The sequence below is a fragment of the Diabrotica virgifera genome, chromosome 4 (assembly GCF_917563875.1).
Source record: "Diabrotica virgifera virgifera chromosome 4, PGI_DIABVI_V3a".
Lineage (NCBI taxonomy): Eukaryota > Metazoa > Arthropoda > Insecta > Coleoptera > Chrysomelidae > Diabrotica > Diabrotica virgifera.
Genome location: NC_065446.1, coordinates 141,105,051 through 141,129,279, shown reverse-complemented (window position 1 = coordinate 141,129,279; position 24,229 = coordinate 141,105,051). Strand labels below are relative to the sequence as shown.

At 32.5% G+C, this 24,229-nt stretch overlaps 1 protein-coding gene across 3 annotated transcripts in view; it reads left to right on the top strand.

Moving 5' to 3' along the window:
* The window catches only part of LOC126883163 (tyrosine-protein phosphatase non-receptor type 11-like), a 525,151-nt gene that overhangs the window by 353,527 nt on the left and 147,395 nt on the right, over positions 1-24,229 (top strand). Inside the window, exon 1 of one of the 3 annotated variants that reach the window (XM_050648412.1) lies at positions 21,555-21,857. The exons of the other annotated variants lie outside the window; for them this stretch is intronic. Coding sequence (XP_050504369.1) covers positions 21,751-21,857 — 107 coding nt within the window. The 5' untranslated portion in view covers positions 21,555-21,750. Of the gene's footprint in view, positions 1-21,554; positions 21,858-24,229 lie in introns of those variants that run through there. 3 annotated transcript variants of the gene reach the window in all.

Genomic DNA, 24,229 nt, shown 5'->3' with positions numbered 1-24,229 from the left:
ATATGGAAAAACTATAAGGGGATATGTTGAACTGGTTGTGTACATGACTTTCACCAACGGCCGGAAACCAGAGTTGGGGCCGAGGGTAGTTATAAGGGGTCAAAGTCGCGGATTTTATTATTTTTTTTTGTCACGCTCATGATGGAGATAGTGCACCAAAATTTGGGAATAAGTAGGTCATGACTTAACTAAGTAAAATCTCTAGGGACGGAACGCTGCGTGGCCGACAAAGGGGTGGGGGTAGGGGTGAATATAAAAAATATAAAGGGTTTTTTGCGCTGTTCGTGATTGAGATAGTGGACCAAAATTTGGTAATAAGTAGATCATGACATTACTAAGTAAAATCCCCACAGCCGGAAACCAGAGTTGGAGATGAGGGTAGTTATAAGGGGTCAAAGTCGCCGTTTTTATTATTTTTTTTTGTGACGCTCATGATCGAGAGAATGCACCAAAATTTGGGAATAAGTAGGTTATGACGTAACTAAGTAAAATCTCCAGGGGTGGCACGCTGCGTGGCTGACAAAGGGGTGGGGCAGGGGTGAATACAAAAAATATAAGGGGTTTTTTGCGACGTTCGTGATTGAGAGAGTGCACCAAAATTTGGGAATAAGTAGACCATGACATAACTAAGTAAAATCCTCAGAGCCGGAAACCAGAGTTGGGCATGAGGGTAGTTATAGCGGGTCAAAATCGCCGTTTTTATTATTTTTTTTGTGACGCTCATGATCGAGATAGTGCACTAAAATTTGGGAATAAGTAGGTCATGAGGTAACTAAGTACAATCTCCAGGGGTGGAACGCTGCGTGGCCGATAAAGGGGTGGGGGTAGGTGTGAATATAAAAAATATAAGGGGTTTTTTGCGACGTGCTAGATTGAGATAGTGTACCAAAATTTGGAAATAAGTAGACCATGACTTAAGAGTTGGAGATGAGGGTCGTTTTAAGGGGTCAAATTCGCAGTGTGTAATATTTTTTTTGTGACCCGGTACAACATTTGTCCCTCACGCAGCGTTCCGCCCCTGTAGATTGTACTTAGTAATGTCATGATCTACTTATTCCCAAATTTTGGTGCACTATCTCGATCACGAACGGCAAAAAAATCCCCATATATTTTTATACTCACCCCTGCCTACCACCCCTTTGTACCCCAAGCAGCGTTCCGCCCCTGAAGATTTTACTTAGTTACGTCATAACCTACTTACTCCCAAATTTTGGTGCACTATCTCCATCATGAGCGCCACAAAAAAAATAATAAAAACCGTGACTTTTACCCCTTATAACTACCCTCGTCCGCCATTCTGGTTTCCGCCTCTGGGGATATTACTTAGTTATGTCATGGTCTACTTATTCCCAAATTTTGGTGCAATATCTCAATAACGAACGTCGCAAAAAAAACCTTACATTTTTTTATATTCACCCCTGTCCCACCCCTTTGTCGACCACGCAGCGTTCCACTCCTGGAGATTTTACTTAGTTACATCATGACCTACTTATTCCCAAATTTTGGCGCGCTACCTCGATCATGAACGTGACAAAAAAAATAATAAAAACGGAACTTTGACCCCTTATAACTACCTTCCTTCCCCACTCTGGTTTCCGGCTCTGGGGATTTCAATTATTTATATTATGGTCTACTTATACCCAAATTTTGGTGCACTATCTCAATTACGAACGTCGCAAAAAACCCCTTACATTTTTTTATATTCACCCCTGCCCCACCCCTTTGTCGATCACGCAGCGTTCCACTCCTGGAGATTTTACTTAGTTACGTCATGACCTACTTATTTCCAAATTTTGGCGCGCTACCTCGATCATGAGCGTGACAAAAAAAAATAATAAAACGGAACTTTGACCCCTTATAACTAACTACCTTCCTTCCCCACTCTGGTTTCCGGCTCTGGGGATTTCAATTATTTATGTCATGGTCTACTTATACCCAAATTTTGGTGCACTATCTCAATCACGAACGTCGTAAAAAACCCCTTATATTTTTTATATTCACCCCTATCCCCACCCCTTTGTCGGCCATGCAGCGTTGAACCCCTAGAGATTTTACTTAGATACGTCATGACCTACTTATTCCCAAATTTTGGTGCACTATCTCGATCATGAGCGTCACAAAAAAAAAATAAAATCCGCGACTTTGACCCCTTATAACTACCCTCGGCCCCAACTCTGGTTTCCGGCCGTTGGTGAAAGTCATGTAAACAACTAATTCAACATATCCCCGTATAGATTTCCATATTACTTATCACGCACAAAATCCGCTCCCAGCTCTTAGACTATTAAGTTTCTCATTTTAGTGTAATTTTCCATTTCTAAAAATCGTTTACTTTTTCGACTATAGCGCCGTCTATCCATAATTCGTAAAAATGTCTCGAATAAAGAATACTTATTTTTACGTAAGGAATCCAAACCTTCAACAAAAAATGGGGTTCCTATTTAAGATTTTAAAGTAACCCCCCACCCCACATCCGTGGAAGGTCGAATTTGGTGTCATTCGATAGATTTTTGAAAAATATTGAACACGTATTTTTCAGTTTTTCGACCTGATGTTCATTTCGTGAAATATCGCGGGGTTCCTATTTAAAATTTTAAATTCTTCTCCATGGGGGGTCGTGTTTGGTATCATTAGATAGATTTTTGAAAAATATTTAACACGTATTTTTATTTTTTGGATCTGACGTTTATTTCTCGAAATAATCGCTTTTTTCTTGTGAAACTTTGTGACGCCCATTTCCTTAGGCCCCGCTCAAATCGTCAGATGTTTGATATATTTTATATAGACTGTTCTTCGTGTACTTAAGTTACCTTGTCTTATTCTGACGTTTTCAAATTTTTCTAAAGATAGATTTTTTTACGGACTATCCCCAACGCACGCCCATGTATGTCCATGTAAGGTTTTTCCCCATGTGATCTTCTGACGCGCTCGAGTAACACGCAAAATCTCCGCTTGGGCTCCCCAACCATAGAGGGTATTATCTGGTTCTAAACGTGGCAGCGATATTCATACTAATCAGATACATAAAATAACAATAAGAGCTTGGAATGAGGAACAAATCCCAAACTTTTCTTAAGTCGCATTTTTATTGTTATTTATTTATTTAAAATAAAATTATATTAAATGTTATTTATCTACTATATCTCATATTATGTATAAGTTTTTAGTTTGTGAAAACTGTCATTATAGGTAGCACTACGTGAAGGATTTAAAGTGTACGTGAAGTAACAATGTATTTTAAATGGGATTTACTTTTTCGCACTGTTTTTTTGGCACACTTACTTATATAATCAAATATCCTTAACTTTCGCGTTGTCAGGGTGATGACATGTGAGCAATAAATTACAACAAAAGTTTTGACAGAGTTGTGGTTTGAAAGAAGTTTGAATTTTTAAATGTCAAAGTTCTAAAAAGTGTAGAATAGAAATGAATTCCAGTGACAAAGAGTTACACTTTCTTTATTTGTTTATCGTAAATAAAATATTGTATGAAACTGTGCGTGATGTACTTTTTGCGAACTTACGCGATGTATAGCACTCGCTCCGCTGTCGCTCGTGCTCTAAACATCGCGTGCGTTCGCAAAAGGATACTTCACGAACTGTTTCATAATGGTATATTATGCAACGAGCATTTAATTATGGTCATTATGAAGTGAGTAAAACGGATACGGAACGAGCCGCGAAGCGTCGAGTTTTGTTTAAAAAACGAGCATCATAGTGATAATTAAATGCAAGTTGTATACATGATTTTTTCTATGATCATTCACAACAAAAAAAGATATTCAAATGTATTTATTTTATAACAAACACAAACAAATTATAATCCGTTTGTAAATTATTGATAGCACAGTTTTTACGACGCAGGCCATTTATATTGTATGTTGCATTGTACTCGAAGTCATATACTTCGAATACAATGTAACATACAAATGTCCTGCGTCGTAAAAACTGTATTAATAATTTTCAAACGCATTATAAGTAGTTATATGATTAAATTATTTTGTTGGCGCATTTAGATTTTGAATATTACAATAATTATTAAAATGAATTTGAGGTTAAATTTTCAATATCCCTATGTATCAAAGCCACATTTAGTCCATTGAAATGTTACATTTAGTGTGCATTTCTTAGAGGAGTCAGTTTTATTTTTTTAATATGTAGGGGGGTTCAGTAGAAGCTTAAGTTCAAGTTTTTGGGGTTGAGGCCCTTGTCCCCCGGCCGCCATCTTGGAAAAAAGAGGTGCAAAGGGCTTTCGCGCTGTATCTCGTAAACTAGCTACCCTACAGAAAATTTAACATAAAATGAAGCAAATTAAATTTTCTACAATTTTATATCTATTACTTTTTATCGTAAAGTGACCAACAAAAAGTTATAAACAAAAATAAGAGAAAATTTTGTAAGAAATTTCCTTTTTTAGGTTATAACTTTTTTTACGTTCATTTCACAATAAAATATCATCATAGCGATTTTGTAGAGGATTTTTCAATAAACAATTTTCACTATAAAGTTGTTTAATTTTATTTATTATCTAGGTTTTACAGCGCTCCAAACTTGACCAGATTCTCGAATTCTCGTAGAAAAATAATGCTTTTCTATCTATAATATTAGACGAGCGGCATTAACCGTTATGCCAACCACGAAAATCAAATTTAAGGTGAATGATCAATGTTGGTCTTCTTCTTCTTGTAGTTTCATGGCCTCCACCTCTTAGGTACTTGGCCAGTCCTCGTATTTAGACTAAGTGGAAGTTTTATGTTTTCGAGGTCGCTGAATCCGAATATGAAGTTTATTTTTATCTAGAGTTGGTGGAACATGTTAAAAAAATAAATTTTATACAAAAATGCCAAAAATCAATTTTGATGATTTTTCAAATTTACCTCGCTGTATCTTTGGTCGCTGTAAATATTTCCTTTTAAAAATTTTACTGGGTCATCTTTGAAGTATGTAGATAACAATGAAATTTGTCCAAAATGTTTAAACACATTAAAAAAGGAGTTGTTAATTTATTAACATTTTGTCATCATATTTCGTTAGTTTCATGTTTACTGAAAAAAGTTGAGTGACAAACTTTTTAGTTTATAATTTTAACCAACACAACAATAAAATATAGTTCATGAAGAAGTTTTTTGGAAAATTTTAAGTCAAAATATATAATAGGAAAAAGTTATGTTACTTCATATACAAGCGGCACACCCCAAAAAACGCTTATATCTCGAGATCCTGACCACGGTGTGGTGAATGGCTAATTTTTATCATACTTTATGATTTTGATATCAAAAATCGTTTTTTTGTTCTGCTTAAGAATTTTGCATTTTGCGGTTGCGTCATTCTTCTTCTGAAGCGGCGAATTTGTCCTCAAACAACTTCTTGGGCGTTTTCTATATATGCTTAGAGTTATAAGTTTTATAGTGGGAAGAAAGGTCAAAAACAGATTAATAATAGCATAGGAATGTTAAAATCATAATAAATTGTATGAATAAAAAATATATATAGATAGAAAAGTAAGCCTAACTTTTTTTTTATTGTATCCCTATGAGCATTCGAGAATCTGGTCAAGTTTGGAGCGCTGTAAAACCTATATAAATAAATAGAATTAAACAAGTTTATAGTGGAAATTGTTCCCTGAAAAACCCTCTACAAAATTGCTATAATGTTATTTTATTTTAAAATGAACTGAAAAAAAGTTATAATATCCAAAAGGAAACTTGTTAAAAAAAAATTACATATTTTTGGTTATATTTTTTTTGTTGGTCACTTGACGATAAAAAGTAATATACCCTATTCCACGAACATACGCCTGTTTTGGATTACTTCGACAACGAATATTTTACTGTGCAAAATAAGAAGAACGAAAGTAAATTGCAAATTACATTTTTGTTTATTGGAATAATTATTAGCGCCATTTATTTTCGTACTTCTTATGTTGCACAGTAAAATATTCGTTGTCGAAGTAATCCAAAACAGGCGTATGTTCGTGGAATGGCCCATAGAAACAAAATTGTGTAAAATTTAATTTGTTACATTTAATGTTTAATTAGATTTTCCGTAGGGTTGGTAGTTTACGAGATATAGCGCGAAACCCCTTTGCACCCCATTTCCAAGATGGCGACCGGGGGATAAGGATGGCGACCCCAAAAACTTGAACTTAAGGTTCTACTGATCCCCCCTACACATTAAAGAAATAAAATTGACTCCTCTAAGAAATGCAAGGTACGGCCTAAAAAATGTAACATTTTAATGGACTAATTATTAAAATGAACAAATAATATTTACAATTTTTCAAATGAATTCCAGAATAAATTTTTAATGTCCCTATGTATCAAAGCCACAATTATTAAAATTAACGAATAACATTTACAATAATTATTAAAATAAATTTGAGGTTAAATTTTGAATATCTCTATGCATATAACTTGACATTGTTTATTGCGCATGTGCCACATTCCAGAGAGAACGTCATCTCGCGATTCTATTGATCAAAAATCGGTATCATAATGAAGCCCATTATGATACAGGGATTGAAATCATCAATGATTTATAAGGCACATCAAAGAAACATGAAACGTAAATCACGTTTCATGGAAATAAAACACTACTAAACAAATAGACGTCCGGCCATTTATGAAACTTTCCGAAAATAAAAATGTGTTATGAGCATGAATCACACTCGTTTCATTGGTAGGCGGACTTCAAGATTGGTTTAGCCGTGTTTAATTTTCATGAAACGTGTTTTACGTTTCATGTTTCATGTTTTTCGTTTCATGTTTCGTTGGTGTGCGGCTTGCCTTAACGTATGAGAATAGAAAAACAATTTTTAATCATTGTGTTTGCTACAAGATCGGTTAAATTCAGCTCTTAATATCTATTGTTAATTAACGTAAGAGTGATTTAAAAAAGGGGTTATTTTGGCTCCTATGGGTCGTAGGGTCTTTTTGTTTTTTTTAGTTGTGTGTTTTTAACTAGCTTTCCGAAAATTTTATTGTCTTTTAATTTGAACTAAATTCTACGGAGTTATTGTAATTAATTGTTGATAGCTAAACATTGGTATTTATTATTAAATAATTTTGTATACATAAATGTCCCTTTTTTTTAACTTTTTTTCCATAGATACGGTCTTAACGAAGAGATCCAGTCATTCAAATTATCTGTAAATACCAGCCTTAGAAATTACCTAATTTTTAAAAAAATCTTGTAAACAAATTAAATTTCGCAAAAACTATTCAACCGATCTGGCCCATCTTTTGCACATAATTCAAACACGATAAGACCCTCAAGTTCAGGTACATTTAAACAAATTTTTATAAATAATAAAAAAATTATCAACAATACTAAAAACAGCGATTTTGTTGTTAATTTTGCGATAACCTTTTTGTTTGCCAATTTTAATTTAGCATATCTCATTGTGTGTGTATCTTTTTTCTGGAAAAGTTGTCTGTTGACGTCAAATCTCTAAATAGACTAGTTTTTATGTTATGAGCAAAATAATGAATTTTACGTTTTGTTTGTTTATTTAAAAATGGTTTCCCTAAAAAATTGATGAGTCCCTAGATGAGGGACTTTTTGTATTCTCTCATATTACACATTTCGGCTTTCAAACTATGTAGAGTAAAAAAATAACTTGATTGGCCTAATAAAACAGTAATGTCCAGTTGCACCAACAAATAAACGATTGATTTGGATTGCCCGTCTATTTTAAAATATAATTAAGTTAAAAACTGTCAAATTAAAAGCAGAAATTGTAACGATTCTCCCAAAAAATATTAAATTTTAACCTTTTTCGAAAGAAAAGTGTTATGTTATATTTGATGGTAAAAAATTTAATATTCGGGAGAATCGTTAAAATTTCTGTTTTTAATTGACATTTTTTGACAATTATTATATTTTAAAATAAACGGGCAATCCAAATCCAAAAATCAATCGTTTATTTGTTGGTGCAACTGGACATAAACACTTTAATTAGTTTGTAATGTGAAAATTTAAATTGAACATTTTTAAGTCATACTTATTACAAATGCCTCATGATCATTACCAAACTTTAAAATCGAAATTTTCGTATTATAGCTTTTAAAGATTATGCCCTAAAAATGGAAACTTCGTAGTGACTGGTCAAGGAAGTGATAAATTGTATTGGTCTCATGAACATTGTAAAAAATGGCAAAAATCGCGGAATGGTTATTTATTTAACAGCTTTATAGACATTGACTTTATTTGCAGCAAAATATAAAAAGTGTATAATAAGGAGTTTGATCTTTTGAAATAAATCTCTCGGTTCATTCGGACAACCATGTTCTTCTATTTCTCTACATATTTGGGAATCCGCTTTGTTCTTTGTCGATAATGCTCTGTATTCATCGTTTGTTCCAAATCTAAAGTGTCATCAAGCGTGGCTTATGGTTTGTGGAAACCTGTGACGTATAGTCTTTTGCAGTGTCTATGTTTTGTATTTGACATAATAGATCAAAGCGTTTTCATTACAATGTATTTGTGAACATGTCATGTTCTCAAATTCTTCCATTTTTCATTCATATTCGCTGATTTCTATTGCATGCATTTCATCGTGAAAGTTGTTGGTAAGCTTCCAAAGCATATAGTAAAACCGTAAAACGGTCAATTAGTTTTATTACTAAATATCTTCTGAATTTTCATATAAATAGAATGAATACCTAAGCCATTTATTTAAAGACAATAGTTACTTGGGATAAATATTTCATTACAAAACATACTTTGACGCCATATTTCTCGAGACGCCTTTTTTACAGTTCCTAATCGATTGTGTTATTATAATAGGTAATCAAGTTAGGTTTTTACTCAACACAATCATATATAGACGTGTTTGACAGTTGAAATGTGTAGTATCAGATATTACAAAAAGACTGTCATTTAGGGTTTCATCACTTTTTAAGTGGAACTATCTATTAGGTCTGGATCCCGCGTATGAAAAAAAAGTTGATTAATAGCAAGCTGAAAATTTGTTAATAGCTTAAGGGTGTCTAGTCGGACAAACTTTGATATATGGGAACACTGGAACAGGGGAAGTTTTAATTGTGGAACAGGTTAAAAATTTGGAACGGTCAGACCACGAAAACGGCACATGTGTTTTGTCCGACAGAACAGACTTAAACTCTTCGAACAGAGATTAAACTCACATGCAACAATCAGACTGCTATTTATCACCAAACGGGCGTTTTAATGAGTGAAACATGTGGAATATGTCAAGTGACAGGATTTATGACAGGTGATAAATAGCAGTCTGATTTTTGCATGAGAGTTTAATCTCTGTTCGGAGAGTTTAAGTCTGTTCTGTCGGACAAAATAAATGTGCCGTTTTCGGGGTGTGACCGTTCCAAATTTTTAACCTGTTCCACAATTAAAACTGCCCCTGTTCCAGTGTTCCCATATATCAAAGTTTATCCGACTAGACACCCTTAAGCTATTAACAAATTTTCAGCTTGCTATTAATCAACTTTTTTTTCATACGCGGGATCCAGACCTATATAGGTAAATAATCAAAACGCCAAAGCCATTATTTTGCTCATAAACTTATAACTTAAAAACTTGTCTATTTAAAGATTTGACGTCAACAGGCAACTTTTTCAGTAAAAAAAGATAAACAAAATGAGCTATGGTAATTTAAAATTGGTTATTTCAAAACGAACAACAAAATTGCTATTTTTGAATATTGTTAATAACTTTTTTATTGTTTATTAAAATGTGTTTAAATGTACCTGAACTTAAGGGGGTTATCGTGTTTGAATTGTGTGCAAAAGATGGCCAAATCCGTTGAATAGTTTTTGGGGAATTTAATTTGTTTATAAGATTTTTTGAAAAATGAGCTTATTTCTTAGGCTGGTCCAGATGATTTGACTGAATGTATCTCAATAATTCGGGGCTTATTTTCTTCGTTAATACGTAAGTTATAATGAAAATTCATAAAGCGATCATACCACTTAGACCCATTTGTAGTACCATCAATTCTCCTTGTAGTCAACTATCAAAATTTTTATTAAAAATTATAAAACCATTTGCTAATAATGATGACACATTTTTTATAAAAAATACAATACATTTTTTAAACAAATTACACAGGCCGACATGATTTTTGGTGTTTTTAGTTTGACAAGTGTCCTTAGCTAATACGGGTACGCTGATTCTGAATATGAATTCGGTTTAAGCCCATCACGTCAAAATTTTTGACAAAATTAAAAAATCGTGTAAGGTATTATGACTAGCTCAAACAAATACCTTATTGATATTTTGTAAATGGCATTAAAATTATTTCTTTAAAATACTTGATAGATCGATAGAAAATATTTTAATACCATATGTGAATTTTATTTGAATAGCGACACTGCCCATCAAGTCAAAATGTTTCACAAAATTAAAAAAAAACCTTGAGATATTATATACTAGCGCAAACAAGTACCTCATTGATATCTCGGAAATTTAATTCCTCATTCCCCCACCTTTTCTTCACACCATCCAACAGCAATCATCAGATGAAATTTAAAACGAAAAATCTGATGAAGACGAATTCAATCCTGTTATAGCCCAACCTCCAAAGTTCATCCAAGCTGAACTAAATGACTTAGTGAGAGACTTAGTGAGGGCCTATCGAAGGATGCTGCACAAATCTAAGAATCACGACTGAAGGATAAAAATGTATTTGCTCCAGGTACCACATTTTCGTGGTATAGGCATCTCGAAAAAGATTTCGTGGAATATTTTTGTCAAGAGGGCTCAATGGTGTATTGTACTAATATTCCTGAAGTAGTCGAGAAACTGGGAGCTGATTACGATTCCATATCATGGCGGTTATTTATTGATTGTTCTAAGAGAAGTCTGAAGGATGTCTTGTTGTACAATGGTAATACTTATGCCTCAGTACCTGTTGCTTACTCTGTGCATCTCAAAGAAACATAATATGAGAATCTTGAGCTGTTCTGAAATAAAATAAATTATAACGGATGTTGTTGGCATCTCTATGAGATCTCAAAATAATATCCATGCTTTTGGGTCAGAAATCTGGATTCACAAAGTATCTGTGTTTTTTGTGTGAGTGGGAGCACGAGCACAAAATATTTATCTTATGTTAAGAAAGAATGGCCACAAAAAATGTGCAGTGTGATACTTTAGTTGACCCAATGAGTTCCTTTTCCTCCTCTTCACATATAGTTAGGATTGATGAAGTAGTTTGTCAAAGCTTTAAATAAATAAGGTGACTGCTTTAAATACTTGAGCGACAGATTTTCTGCATTTTCTTAAGCTAAACTTTAAGAAGGAACTTTTGTAGGCCCTGAAATTCGAACCTTAAAATCGGACAGATTGTTCCAGAATACAATGCCCAGGATCAATCTGAAGCATGGAGTTCTTTCGAAGCTGTCGTAGACTGTTTCCTTGGAAACAACAAGTCACCAAACTATAAACAAATTGTAGCCAACATGGTCGAAAATTATAAAAACTGGGATGCAATATGAGTGTCAAGCTTCATTTTCTGGATTCCCACGTTGACAGAAGAAGAGCAGGGAGAGACGTTCCATCAACATATAAAGAAGATGGAAAGACATTACCAAGAAAGATGGGAAATAATAATTATGGCTGATTACTTCTGGACCTTGAAGAGGGACTCGACCACAAAAATTCATAAGAAAACTACAAAACGCAGTTTTCACGGAAAAAGAAAAACGATTTTTTTCAAAAAAACCAACGATTGTCTAACGTAGGTTATACTGCATTGTTTGTGTATAAACAACTCAATTTTGCAGCGTAGCTTTGTATTAAATAAAGTTTCAATAAATATTTAATCAGTATTTTTGGCAGTTTATGTGAAAAATGTCAGACACACTTTTCTTGAAAACCTGACGTGCTGAAAAAAAACTAAGCACAGATTCGTGATCAGCACATCCCATTTACTATAGGACATCTATCAAATTTAAACCCTTTTTCATGAAAGTAAAAATGTAGGCTTGTGTTATCAACTATTGAATTTAATCCAAATAATGTTTTAGTAAGTTTTGACATAAACAGTTTATTTACAAATGTGCCATTAGATAAAACATTAAACATAATCAAAACGAAATTAGAGAATGATAATACATTGACAACTAGGACAAGACTAAATGTTTCAGCTATAATGGAGTTATTGACATTATGTACTAATAATACCTATTTTCAACTAAATAATGAATTCTATAAACAAAATTTTGGTCTAGCAATGGGCTCTTCTTTATCTCCAATATTGGCTAATATATTTATGGAGGATTTCGAAACTAGTATCATTTCTAAACAAAATTTAAAACCCACAGTATGGTGGAGATATGTAGATGATGTGTTTTCAATATGGTCTCATAGATCAGAATTGTTGGATACATTCCTGAATATTATAAACGATCAAGAAGAGACAATAAAATTTACAATGGAAAAGGAATACAAAAACACCCTGCCTTTCCTCGATGTTTTAGTCTCAAAGAAGGATACTGGATATGAGACTCAAGTATATAGAAAACCAACACACACCAACAGATATCTCAATTACAAATCAAACCACAACATCAACGTTAAAAAGGAAATCATTAAATCCTTATATGATAGAGCCAAAATTACTTGTTCTAACGAAAATTCATTTTTAGAAGAAAGACAGTTGTTAACATCTGTTTTATTAAAAAATTTATATCATTTATCGTTTATAAATAAGGAATTGTCAAGATTTTATCGAATGGAACAGAAAAACTTAGAACGGGATCCTACAACATTCACAAGAAATAATACGAGGAAAATATCAATACCATTATATAAAATGACTATCCGAGAAACTTAAAACAATAGGAAATAAATTCAACATTTCAACAACATTCAAAACAACAAACACATTGAGATCTATTACGATACTAAACTTCGATACTAAAACTAAACCTAACAATGAACAAGAAAGAACAAAGAATTGCATTTATAAAATACCTTGTGAATGCGAACAATTTTATTTAGGTGAAACCATTAAACGTTAGAATAAGTGAACATCAGTCTTATATTAAAAACAGAGAATTTGATAGATCTCAAATATGTCAACACGCATGGGATAATGAACATAGAGTTCAGTGGAGAGATTCAAGTATAGTCCTGAAAGAATCAGATAGTAAAAAGAGAAAAGTCAAAGAAGCGGCGCTAATTATTCTAAATGAAACCAATTGTGTCGCAAATTCCTCGGTAGAATGCAGTAGGATGTGGTTACCCATACTGAAAAAGGAAGTCAATAGAAAGAAAATACCACGATTAGTAAGTCAATAACATATCGAGTTAGTACATATTTTATATTTTAGTATTACTTATTGTATATCTATTTATTATTAATATTATTTATCATTTAAACATATTAAAGTCAGAATTTGGTATTAGTTTTTGAGAGTAAATTAAATGTAAGACCAAATACTTACGATGTCGGGATAGTATCACGAGGTTTTATCACCACCCTCTCGGGGGTGAAAAAATATATGTCCAAAATAAGTCCGGAAATGGATAAACTGACTAATTCTAAGGAACTTTTGTTCTATAAACTTGTTCACTAAGTCAATACTTTTCGAGTTATTTGCGAGTGAACATGTTCATTTTTCAACAAAATAACCACGTTTTTAGACGGTTTTTCGCAAATAATTCAAAAAGTAAGTATTTTATCGAAAAAAATGTTGTGATTAAAAATAAAGCCTGTAAAAAAGTAAAAAATGGTGTACACACGAGGTCTCTACGCCTAGCAGAACCAGAGTTATAGCTAATGAAAAATAGGTTCATGTTCACCAAATTCCAAATAGAGTATTTCAACCTGAAATATACAAAAAATGAAGCACTTTTTGGGGAAAACTCATTTTAACTTTTTTAAAGTGTTTAAAAAAAGCTTTATTTCTATTTTTATAAAAAGTTTCTAGCATTAAATTTAAGCAAGTTACGCTCAAAATAAATTTGTTCCCTTTTGTTTTGGCAAAAAAAATAGTGAAGATCACCCGCTAATTAGCAACTTAAATGAAATTAATCGTTACCGCTTCACAAGCTCCTTTACTTATGTTGTGTTTATATGATCTGTAAGTTTTATTAATTCAAAGTGCTTATTTTTGAAAACAATTGGTTTTAAAGTAAACTTTTTAAAAATTTTAATTTTGGAAAAAAATGCTTTTTTTCAAAATAACTTAAAAATTGTTAGAGATAACAAAAATCTCAAACAATAAAAAAAGTCGGCTTAGCATTTTTAAATCTTTTGTATTTTTGTTTTTCTGTAAGACAAAAATTCGTTAAGATTTGGTGTTTCTAAATTTGCATACACTCGTGATTGGTGAATCGTTCAAGCCCTTTTAACTACAGCCCTTTCAAAAATAAGGACTTTAAACCGATGAAACTTACAGATCATATAATAAATATATACACGAGTAAAGAAACTTGTGAAATGGTAACGATTAAAATAAAAATGTGTACCATTTTTATTCGTCTTCACTGCAGCATCCATATGACTTGCAAATTATAGAAGTCTTGGAGGTGTTACCATGAAAATGTACCAATAAGTTTTCAATTTAAAAATCTTTTAGTGATTTTTAATATTTTTCAATATTATTAATTTACTATTAGGATTGAAAACTTGCTTCGTCTGGTAACGATTAAGTTCATTTGAGATGCTAATTAGGGGGTGGTTTTCCTGATTTTTTTTACCAAAGACAAGGGACCAACAACTTTATTTTGAGCGTAACTTGGTTTACTTTTGATGCTATAATTTTTTTTATAAAACACAAATAAATCTTTTTTTAAACACTTTAAAAAAGTTGTAATCATTTTTCCCCAAAAAGTGCTTGATTTTTTGGTCATATCAAGTTAAAATATTCGATTTGGAATTTGACGAATATGAACATATTTTCATTAGCTAGTAACTCTGCTTCTGCTATGTATATAGACCTAATGTATACGAGTACACATCATCTTTTTCAATTTTTTACAGGCTATATTTTTGCTAAGAATGTTTTTTTCGACAAAATACTTAGTGTAGGAAACAGAGGTTGAACCTTGCAAAATGGACACAAGTCCGGTTTTATTTTTTTTTCTGGTATATCAAGGGGTGCTTATTATGAGACTAACTTTTTCTTAAAAAGATTCGCCCCGGAACCCCCCTTTTCACCCCTTTAAAGGGGGTAATTTGTGGTTTTTGCGGAACGTAGCCCTTCCTGTAACTTTTGCAAAAATTTCTTTTATAGAAATATGAAGAGAACTATATTTTCTACGATTTTTTTCCAACAGCATGTCTATCACCCACCGTTTAGTGGGGGTAAGGCTCCAAATTTGACAAGTCTTTAAAAAAGATGTTTTTAAAAAGAATTATTTTTACCTAACTGTAATGGAAATTAAGAAGAAATCCTGCGGCAATTATTCACAAATAAGTGACTGATTTTTTGGTATAGGTTTCACTTAAGGGTAATTGCCCTTAATTTAATTACAGGGTGTTACATTTTAAAAAACCCCTTTTTATACCATCTGAACCGTTTATGCTAGAGTAAAAAGACTTTCAGCTATTACCCATGTACTGATGCTATTTACAAATTTGTATAATGCACCCCTTTTTTCCCGGAACCACCCCAAAAAAAAGGAGATTTAATAAAGAAAGTGATTTTCTTGGAATCCTTCACACACAAGCCTTTATTAATAATATACTTCATAATATATCATTTTGTGCACGTTATTATTACCCATGCATGGACACCAAAAGCGATTTCCTAGTGCAACCCCTGCAGCCAAAAAAAATAAATAAAATGGGGGGTTGAAAAAATTTTTTTGAAGTTATACTTCTTTAGGCGCGATTGAGGGTGATTATTTATTATTAATCTGCGCCCATGCGCATACCGACAATATGCTATTAGTCATTATACGGGCTCTGATTTTGTGTTGAAATGATCTGTCAATAATAATTATTGTTCAATATGGAGGTAAACAAATGTTGTATAATATATTAGTTTTATTGTTGTGAGACAGAAATAAAAAAGTTTATAATTGTAGTGACTTTTTAAATAGTTTTTAAACGCAACAGGTACGTAATAATAATTGTAAATGTTTCAGTATCGCAATAAAAAATTACATAACCTATTTGGAAAATGTAAAATAAACCTACCTAGTATGTATGTAAAATAAACCTACCTAACCAACAAAATTTCTAAAAATATTCATCTAATATTGTTTTCTGTATACTGTTTTGTTGTGTTGTAATATTTGAATTCCGTAGACATCAAACTAATGTGGTTAAATTCGGAACTGTCAAGTTGTTCAGTTGCTCTATCTTCCAGTAAGATGCATATGTCCCCCGTAGCCGATATCTAAAGGTGCTGGAATTTAAACACAATGTACGTGGGTTCAATCCTCAATACAAACTTTTATTTTTAATTTTTTTTTATACATTTTATGATTGTAAGTATATTATTATATAATTTTTTTTCAGAAAATACGTATTTAATTAAAATTTTTCCAACAATTATTGTTCAGAAATCATTTGTGGCATTTTTCAATGTGTTTGTGTGTTTTATTCTGTTATAAGTATGACTTCTTACGTGCGTACAAAGTACGCACACATTCTTTTTTTTTGCTTTTTGATCCATACGGGCATATGCTTCATCAATAGTGTTTTTCAAAAATATATATGGTTATTGCAACATCCCTGCAGAAACCACCCCTATCCTTGAAAATATACTGCAGAAACTACCCCTATCCCTTGGCGAGCATGTTTTTACGATTTTCTCATTACCTATGCATTATTTTTAAACGAAACTTATACAAAGTTAAAGACCACTATTTACTCTAAAAATTAAGTCCTATTCATTTTTTTGGTATAAGCAACCGTTACGGCACAGTGGCGCCGTAAACTTCAGATATGCTTTGGCGGGCTCCAGCTTTTGATTTTTTTTCGTCACCTGTTCGTTTTATTCATAAAGCACTTATGTAAAATAAAACAACACAGTGTAACCTACAAATTATGACCTATGTACATTTTACATTATTTGCGCCCCAAAGCCACAGTGGTGGCCCAAAATCAATTTTTGCATATTTTTGCCACCTACACGCATTTTATTGCCTTAATGCTACCTTTATAGCACAATATTCACCCTTAACTGGTCGCTAAGCAGTGGCGGATCCAGGGAGGGGTGATGGGGCGATCACCCCCCTCTCAAACCAAGTGATATTATATGTAAAGATTATAAAAATATTTATTTATTTTTATAGAAATTTAACCAATTGGTACCCCCTCTTAACGATGCTGGATCCGCCACTGTCGCTAAAGCATAAAAAGTACGCCATTCTTATAAAAATAATAATATAATATAAGTATTTCTATAAAAATAAGTGAATATTTTTATAATCTTTAAATATAATATCACTTGGTTTGAGAGGGGGGGTGATTGCCCCCATCACCCCTTCCTGGATCCGCCAGTGCTTATCGACCACTGTAAAATGTGCGTAGGTCATAATTTGTAGGTTACACTGTGTTGTTTTATTTTACATAAGTACTTTATTAATAAAACGAACAGGTGACGAAAAAAAAACAAAAACTGGAGCCCGCCAAAGCATATCTAAGGTTTACGGCGCCACTGTGCCGTAACGGTTGCTTATACGAAAAAAATGAATAGAACCTAATTTTTAGAGTAAATAGTGGTCTTTAACCTTGTATAAGTTTTGTTTAGAAAGAAGGCATAGGTAATGAGAAAATCGTAAAAACATGCTCGCCAAGGGATAGGGGTAGTTTCTGCAGTATATTTTCAAGGATAGGGGTGGTTTCCGCAGTGATGTTGGAATAACCATATATATTTTTGAAAAACACTATTGATGAAGCATATGCCCATATGGATCAAAAAGCAAAATAAAATTTTTTTTCAACCCCCCATTTTATTTATTTTTTTTGGCTACAGGGGTTGCACTAGGAAATCGCTTTTGGTGTCCATGCATGGGTAATAATAACGTGCACAATATGATATATGAAGTATATTAATAAAGGGCATTGTGTGTGAAGGATTCCAAGAAAATCACTTTCTTTATTAATTCTTTTTTTTTTTCGGGTGGTTCCGGGGAAAAAATCGGAGTGCATTATACAAATTTGTAAATAGCACCAGTACATGGGTAATCGCTGAAAGTCTTTGTACTCTACCATAAACGGTTCAGATGGTATAAAAAGGGGTTTTTTAAAATGTAACACCCTGTATTTAAAAAAAGGGCAATTACCCTAAGTGAAATCTATACCAAAAAATCAGTCACTTACTTGTGAATAATTGCCGCAGGATTTCTTATTAATTTAAATTATAGTTAGGTATAAATATTTTTTTTTATCTTTTTTAAAAACTTGTCAACTTTGGGGCCCCACCCTCACTAAACGGTGGGTGATAGACATATTATGCTGTTGGAAATAAATCGTAGAAAATATAGTCCTCTTCATATTTCTATAAAAGAAATTTTTTGCAAAAGGTACAGGAAGGGCTACGTTCCACAAAAACCACAAATTACCCCCTTTAAAGGGGGTGAAACGGGGGATTCCGGGGAGAATTTTTTTAAGAAAAAGTTAGTCTCATAATAAGCACCCCTTGATATACCAGAAAAAAAAGAAAACCGGACTTGTGTCCATTTTGCAAGGTTCAACCTCTGTTTCCTACACTAACTTACTTTTTGAGTTATTTGCGAAAAACCGCCTAAAAACGTGGTTATTTTGTTGAAAAATGAACATGTTCAGTCGCAAATAACTCAGTATTGACTTTGTGAAAAAACTCTATAGAACAAAAGTTACTTAAAATTAGTCAGTTTATCCATTTTCGGAATTATTTTGTACATATATTTTTTCACTCCCGAGAGGGGGTGAAACTCACCCCTAGCCCTAGGGCAAAAGCACACATCGGCACAATATCACTTTTTTTCTTTGACTTATTGGCTATTTGTATGCCAAATTTCTTGTCAATCCAAGCGGTTCTTTAAAATTTAGAGGTTTTGCAATATTTTACTTCAGAACGTACTACAGGCATATTTGCTTATCTGGAATTCCTGAATTCTCTATCGTTGATGTATGTTTCATGCTCTTGTACCCTGACACTTAATAGTCTTGCAGTGTCTCTCACGTAGAAGTTGTTGAATTCACAGTTTATTTTGTACCGGGTGTCCCAATAAGAATGGCTCTCGGCCATATCTCAGAAACCGTTTATAGCACAGCTTTGCGAAAAAAATTTTATAACAAAAGTTGCGTCGGGAAAAGCCTGAAAGTTATTTTCATAATTGTAAGTCCACCGCTAGAGGGCGTAATTGAATATCAAAAATTAAAAAATCAAAATTTTACACAATTTACCTAATGAAAGGGCACTGGAAATCCAATCATCGCATTCTTCATAAAATTCTGCGCATATTTGATTCCACAAGTTTAAGTCTACCTTTGCAAATAAGAGGTGGGGGTGAGTGGGAACCTTGTAATGAAAAAACGGCTGTAAGTCCGGTTCTGTTAAATCAATTTTTGCAAACTTGGTCTCGTTGAAAAGAGCTCTTTTTCGTCAATGTAAGAGTTATAATTTCGAAACAGCCTAATAAGTAATACGCTAGCTAGGAGGCACTGTTTATCTTTTTCGTAAATCTAGTTTTCTTTGGAAAATATTAAATACAAATATGCATTTTTAACCATGTATTACAAAATTAGAACAAATTAGCAACAGAATAGCGAAAACCGCATGTCGATACCTTTTTTTTATCTCGAGATATTTTAAGAAACGTATAAATTTTAAATAAACTGATACTGTCAACGGTAAACGAAGTTAAGGAAATCAAAGTGGAAACAAGTAGTGTGCTATGGAAAAAAATAGTGCGTGGTACTTGAGGGAGTGCCGACAGAAGTGAATATTTCTCATAGATTCGATTATATTCAGTTCGATTCAATTCGATTTCATTCGATTAGATTTAATTTTATTTAATATATATTATGCCTATAATTTAATATAATGTAAAATATAGAACCCAATTTAATACATAATATGATTTTACCCGTTAATTTTGGGATTAACAAACTTTCAGGAATTTTACTTCAAATTTGATAGTGACTTTAATTATTATTATATAAAATAAATAAGATGTTTAAAAATACAATTTGAGAATAAGTGGGTCGAAAGGAGTAATGTAATCAACAACTTTAAAAAGGTCTTTTTTGTGTAAAGGCCTCCCCTTTAACATAATTATCTAATAATAAATAAACTCTTCCATGCATTATTTACGATTAAAATTTACTATACTTCAATAGCAATTAAATTTTTCGCCAAATTGAACAAAAATATTATGTAGTTACTTTATTAAGAAATAGTTATTTTCCTAACTAGTGCGGAAAGTGATACTTTCACGCACGGGACTGCCGTTGACCCGAACGACGCGATAGCGGAGTTTGGGCAAGCAGTCGACTGCGGGGAAGAGAAGACACTTTCCGCATGAGTTAGGAACAATATTTTTTCTAGGGCCGTACGTTTGGAAAAAAGCCACAAAAAATAGGGTCAATTCAATTTTTATTTAGAAGTGAAAATACACAAATTAATTCTTTGACAAGGTTGTTAAAACCAAACTTTCAATATAATGGGTTACCACGAAGACGATATTGGTTTCCATGACGAAAATTCAAAACCATTGTAATTGTCTTCTGATTTGACTTTTAAATATTATGTCAAAATAATTTTATTTGATCGAATTATTGCGTTAGTTTCATTAAAACATGAACACAATAAGATACATTTAAAATAAATTAGTAAATAATGTCTAAATATTAGTTTATTGCATGTATTATAGTATTTTATAATGCCATATTAAAAGGTATTCTACTTTCCTGCACGCCGTTCGGGAAAGTGCAACTTTTGGAAACGAAATGCGTGCGCGAAAGTGGTTGTTTTAGCACGGCCGTAGAAAAAATTATTTAAAGCTTTATGTAACTTTATATTTATTAATCCTAATATTAACGGGTAAAATCACTATAGTATATATTATTATGTATTAAATTAGGCATATAATATTATAATATAATATATTAAATTATAGGCATAATATATATTACATAAAAGTATTCACTTCTGTCGTTACTCCGCAAGTGCCACAAAACTTTTGGTATTTTCAAATTTTGGTGGTACATTTGTGAAAAGACTGGTAATGTCAAAACTGACTAGCATATTTTTGGAATTATAATCTATTTCTGCTAGTTTTTGTGTGCTAGAGGCTGTAATATTTCCAGAAGAAACTTTTTTATAACGATTTCCGAAGTGGAAATCGAAATGTCAAAACATTAGTTAATTAAAAATGTAATTTTCATTACATCAATAATTTTGTGGCTAAATCCCATATAAACAAAACATATTTTGACAATATATTTCTCGAGACGTATTTTTTTACAGTTTGATTCATAAGCGACTGTATTATAACAACAACTTACCGTCTGACTTTGAGTCACCACACCAGAAGGAAGAATCCCCCTCCGGTTGTCGCCCACGTCCTATTCGGCATCCACCTCCTTAATTTATTATAAACAAATGAATCCGCGTAATGTCACGCAGCAGTGGCAGTCTTTAGCTTTAGTCTTCTAGTTTCCACTGACTCTCACATCGAGATACACGTTAAGTGCTACTGTTTTTGTTTTTTCTTGTTTTTTGTCGGATTTGACCATTGTTTTAGACAGAATAGTAGTAGTAATGGATGGACAGATGTGTTAGTGACATTTTTGTGGACTAGTGTTTGTGGTACGTAAAAAAGTATGCAGCAGAGAAGTGATCCTTCAGTTTTGGCTGTACCTACTGCTTCTATTATTATCGGCACTGCTTTGAATGAATTCAGAAGGGCCTTTGTTTATTTTAGTTACAAGTAAGTGTCACTTTCATCTCATTTTGAATTAGAATTTATATAATTATACATACTTATATCAAATACACACTTCTGATATGTAATCTAGAATGAATATTCGTTCTAATAGGCAACCAGTGCCGGTGCTAGGGTATAAGGCGCCCGCCTGCAATACTAGCTAAGGCGCCCTTCGGTTTAATTAGGTATTTACCTATATTTAGATATTTTATCTTCTGGCAATGGTACAAAATGTAATTAGGATGTAAATATCTTATTTAATTCTTATTATCTAAAAAAATTATTTTCCGGATCAAAATTTTTAATTTTAAATTTGGATTTTAAATTTTAAAATCCATAGCATTTTGAAAATGAGTGTTTGTCACACACTACGCATACTGGAGCCGTGAATAAAATTCTATTGCATTGAAAATTTTGAAAGAAAATAATTTTTCTATGATTTTTTGTAACACCAGCAGAAAAAGGTGCTCATTTTGGCGCCCCCCAAACATTGTCGCCCGCCTGCAATGCATCCCTTGCAGGCCCGTTATCGCCGGCCCTGTAGGCAACAATAAAAAAATTAAAAAATATATCTTTTACAGTATGTAGTATGTAACACTAACAAAATCGGCAAATATTTAATAGTTATTTATGATATAAGTGTTAAAAGTACACGTTTAAGACACGCATGTGAAAGTTTGCAGAATGAGCGAAGCGAGTTCTGCAATTCATATGAGTGCCTTAAAAATGTACTTTTTAACACGTATATCATACAATATTTTTTCTACAAACGTAATTACAGGACAATATCTATGGGCCATTCCACGAACATACGCCTGTTTTGGATTACTTCGACAACGAATATTTTAGTGTGCAACATAAGAAGTACGAAAGTAAATGGCGCTAATAATTATTCCAATAAACAACAATGTAATTTGCAATTTACTTTCGTTCTTCTTATTTTGCACAGTAAAATATTCGTTGTCGAAGTAATCCAAAACAGGCGTATGTTCGTGGAATAGGGTATACAAAAACTTTTTCCACCTACCTCTACCGAAAGTATACTTTTCCGGGCCTGATTGTAGGGAGCAAAGTTGTACTTTTCCTCCCTAGGGAGGAAAATATTTTTCCTCCCTAGGGAGGAAAAGTAAAAGTGACGTCATGGTATTTCAATCATGAAATATAACTTATTGACGCCCTGTACAATATATATTTTCTATTACGCAGTATCTATACATTTTAACGTTTATTTATAAAACATCCTGTATTTTGCAGAATGGTAAAAAAAAGTAAATTGTTATTTTGATTTAACAATGTTTACATTAATAATTTGACTTATATTTGACAGTTGACAGTTATATTCTACCTACTTGTTAGTTTTAGTTCTAATAAATTTTGTTGGTTAGTTACATAAATAAATTAAGTAAAAATGAAAAAATGACTTGTTATTTGAGGAAGGTGGAAAAACCATATGTATAACATGGGAGTAAAGTGCCTTTTCCTCCCTTGAATGATTACTGCCCTCCGCTACGCGTCGGGCAGTAAACTTCATTCTCGGGAGGAAAAGTAACACTTTCCTCCCTTGTTATACAAATAGCTATTACTTGGACTTGACTGACATTCTATTTTTATATTTTTTTGACATTACATCAAAATTGCCTATACGGTCAATACGAACCATAGTGCCATAAAAATTTTAAAGCACTAGTCACTAGTGCCTTAAAGTAGCATTTTTAACACTCGTATGGAGTGCTAAAAATTGCATTTTTAACACGGTTGTAGAAAAAATACATTATGCCGGCTACACTGTCATTGGAAATACATATTGGGAATTTTTGCTAGATATTTTTTAAGGTAATTCTGAACAACTTCCTATATCAAAAGAAGCTAGATCAAGAATAAATAAATACATAAATAGAAAATTTTGCTTGTTCTTTACCAAAATACCATCAATAATTGTAAAACACAGAGGAATGATGATATATTATGTGAAAAAACCGAAATATCCGATAATCATTTTTGGCTTTATGCAAGGTAGATGAACAGATGCAATGTTCATTATAAAGCAGTTGATGAAAAAATCCAGGAATAAAGAAACCAAAGCTCATAATATAATATTCACTAATCTTGAGAAAGCATATTATAATAGAGTTCCTCGAGATATTCTGTTGTGGGCACTCAATAAGAAAGGAGGAGGAATTTCATGTGAAAATAGGATTGCACCAAGCCTGGGTGCTTAGTCCTTAGTTATTCTCATTATTACTGGATCAGACAATAACGAAAGTACATGGAGTGTAATACATATTCCCTGGTGCTTAGTGTATGTTGATGATATAGTGTTAGTGGAGTGACAAAAACGGATGTTAAAGTTAAGAATGAGTACATTAGAGGAAGTC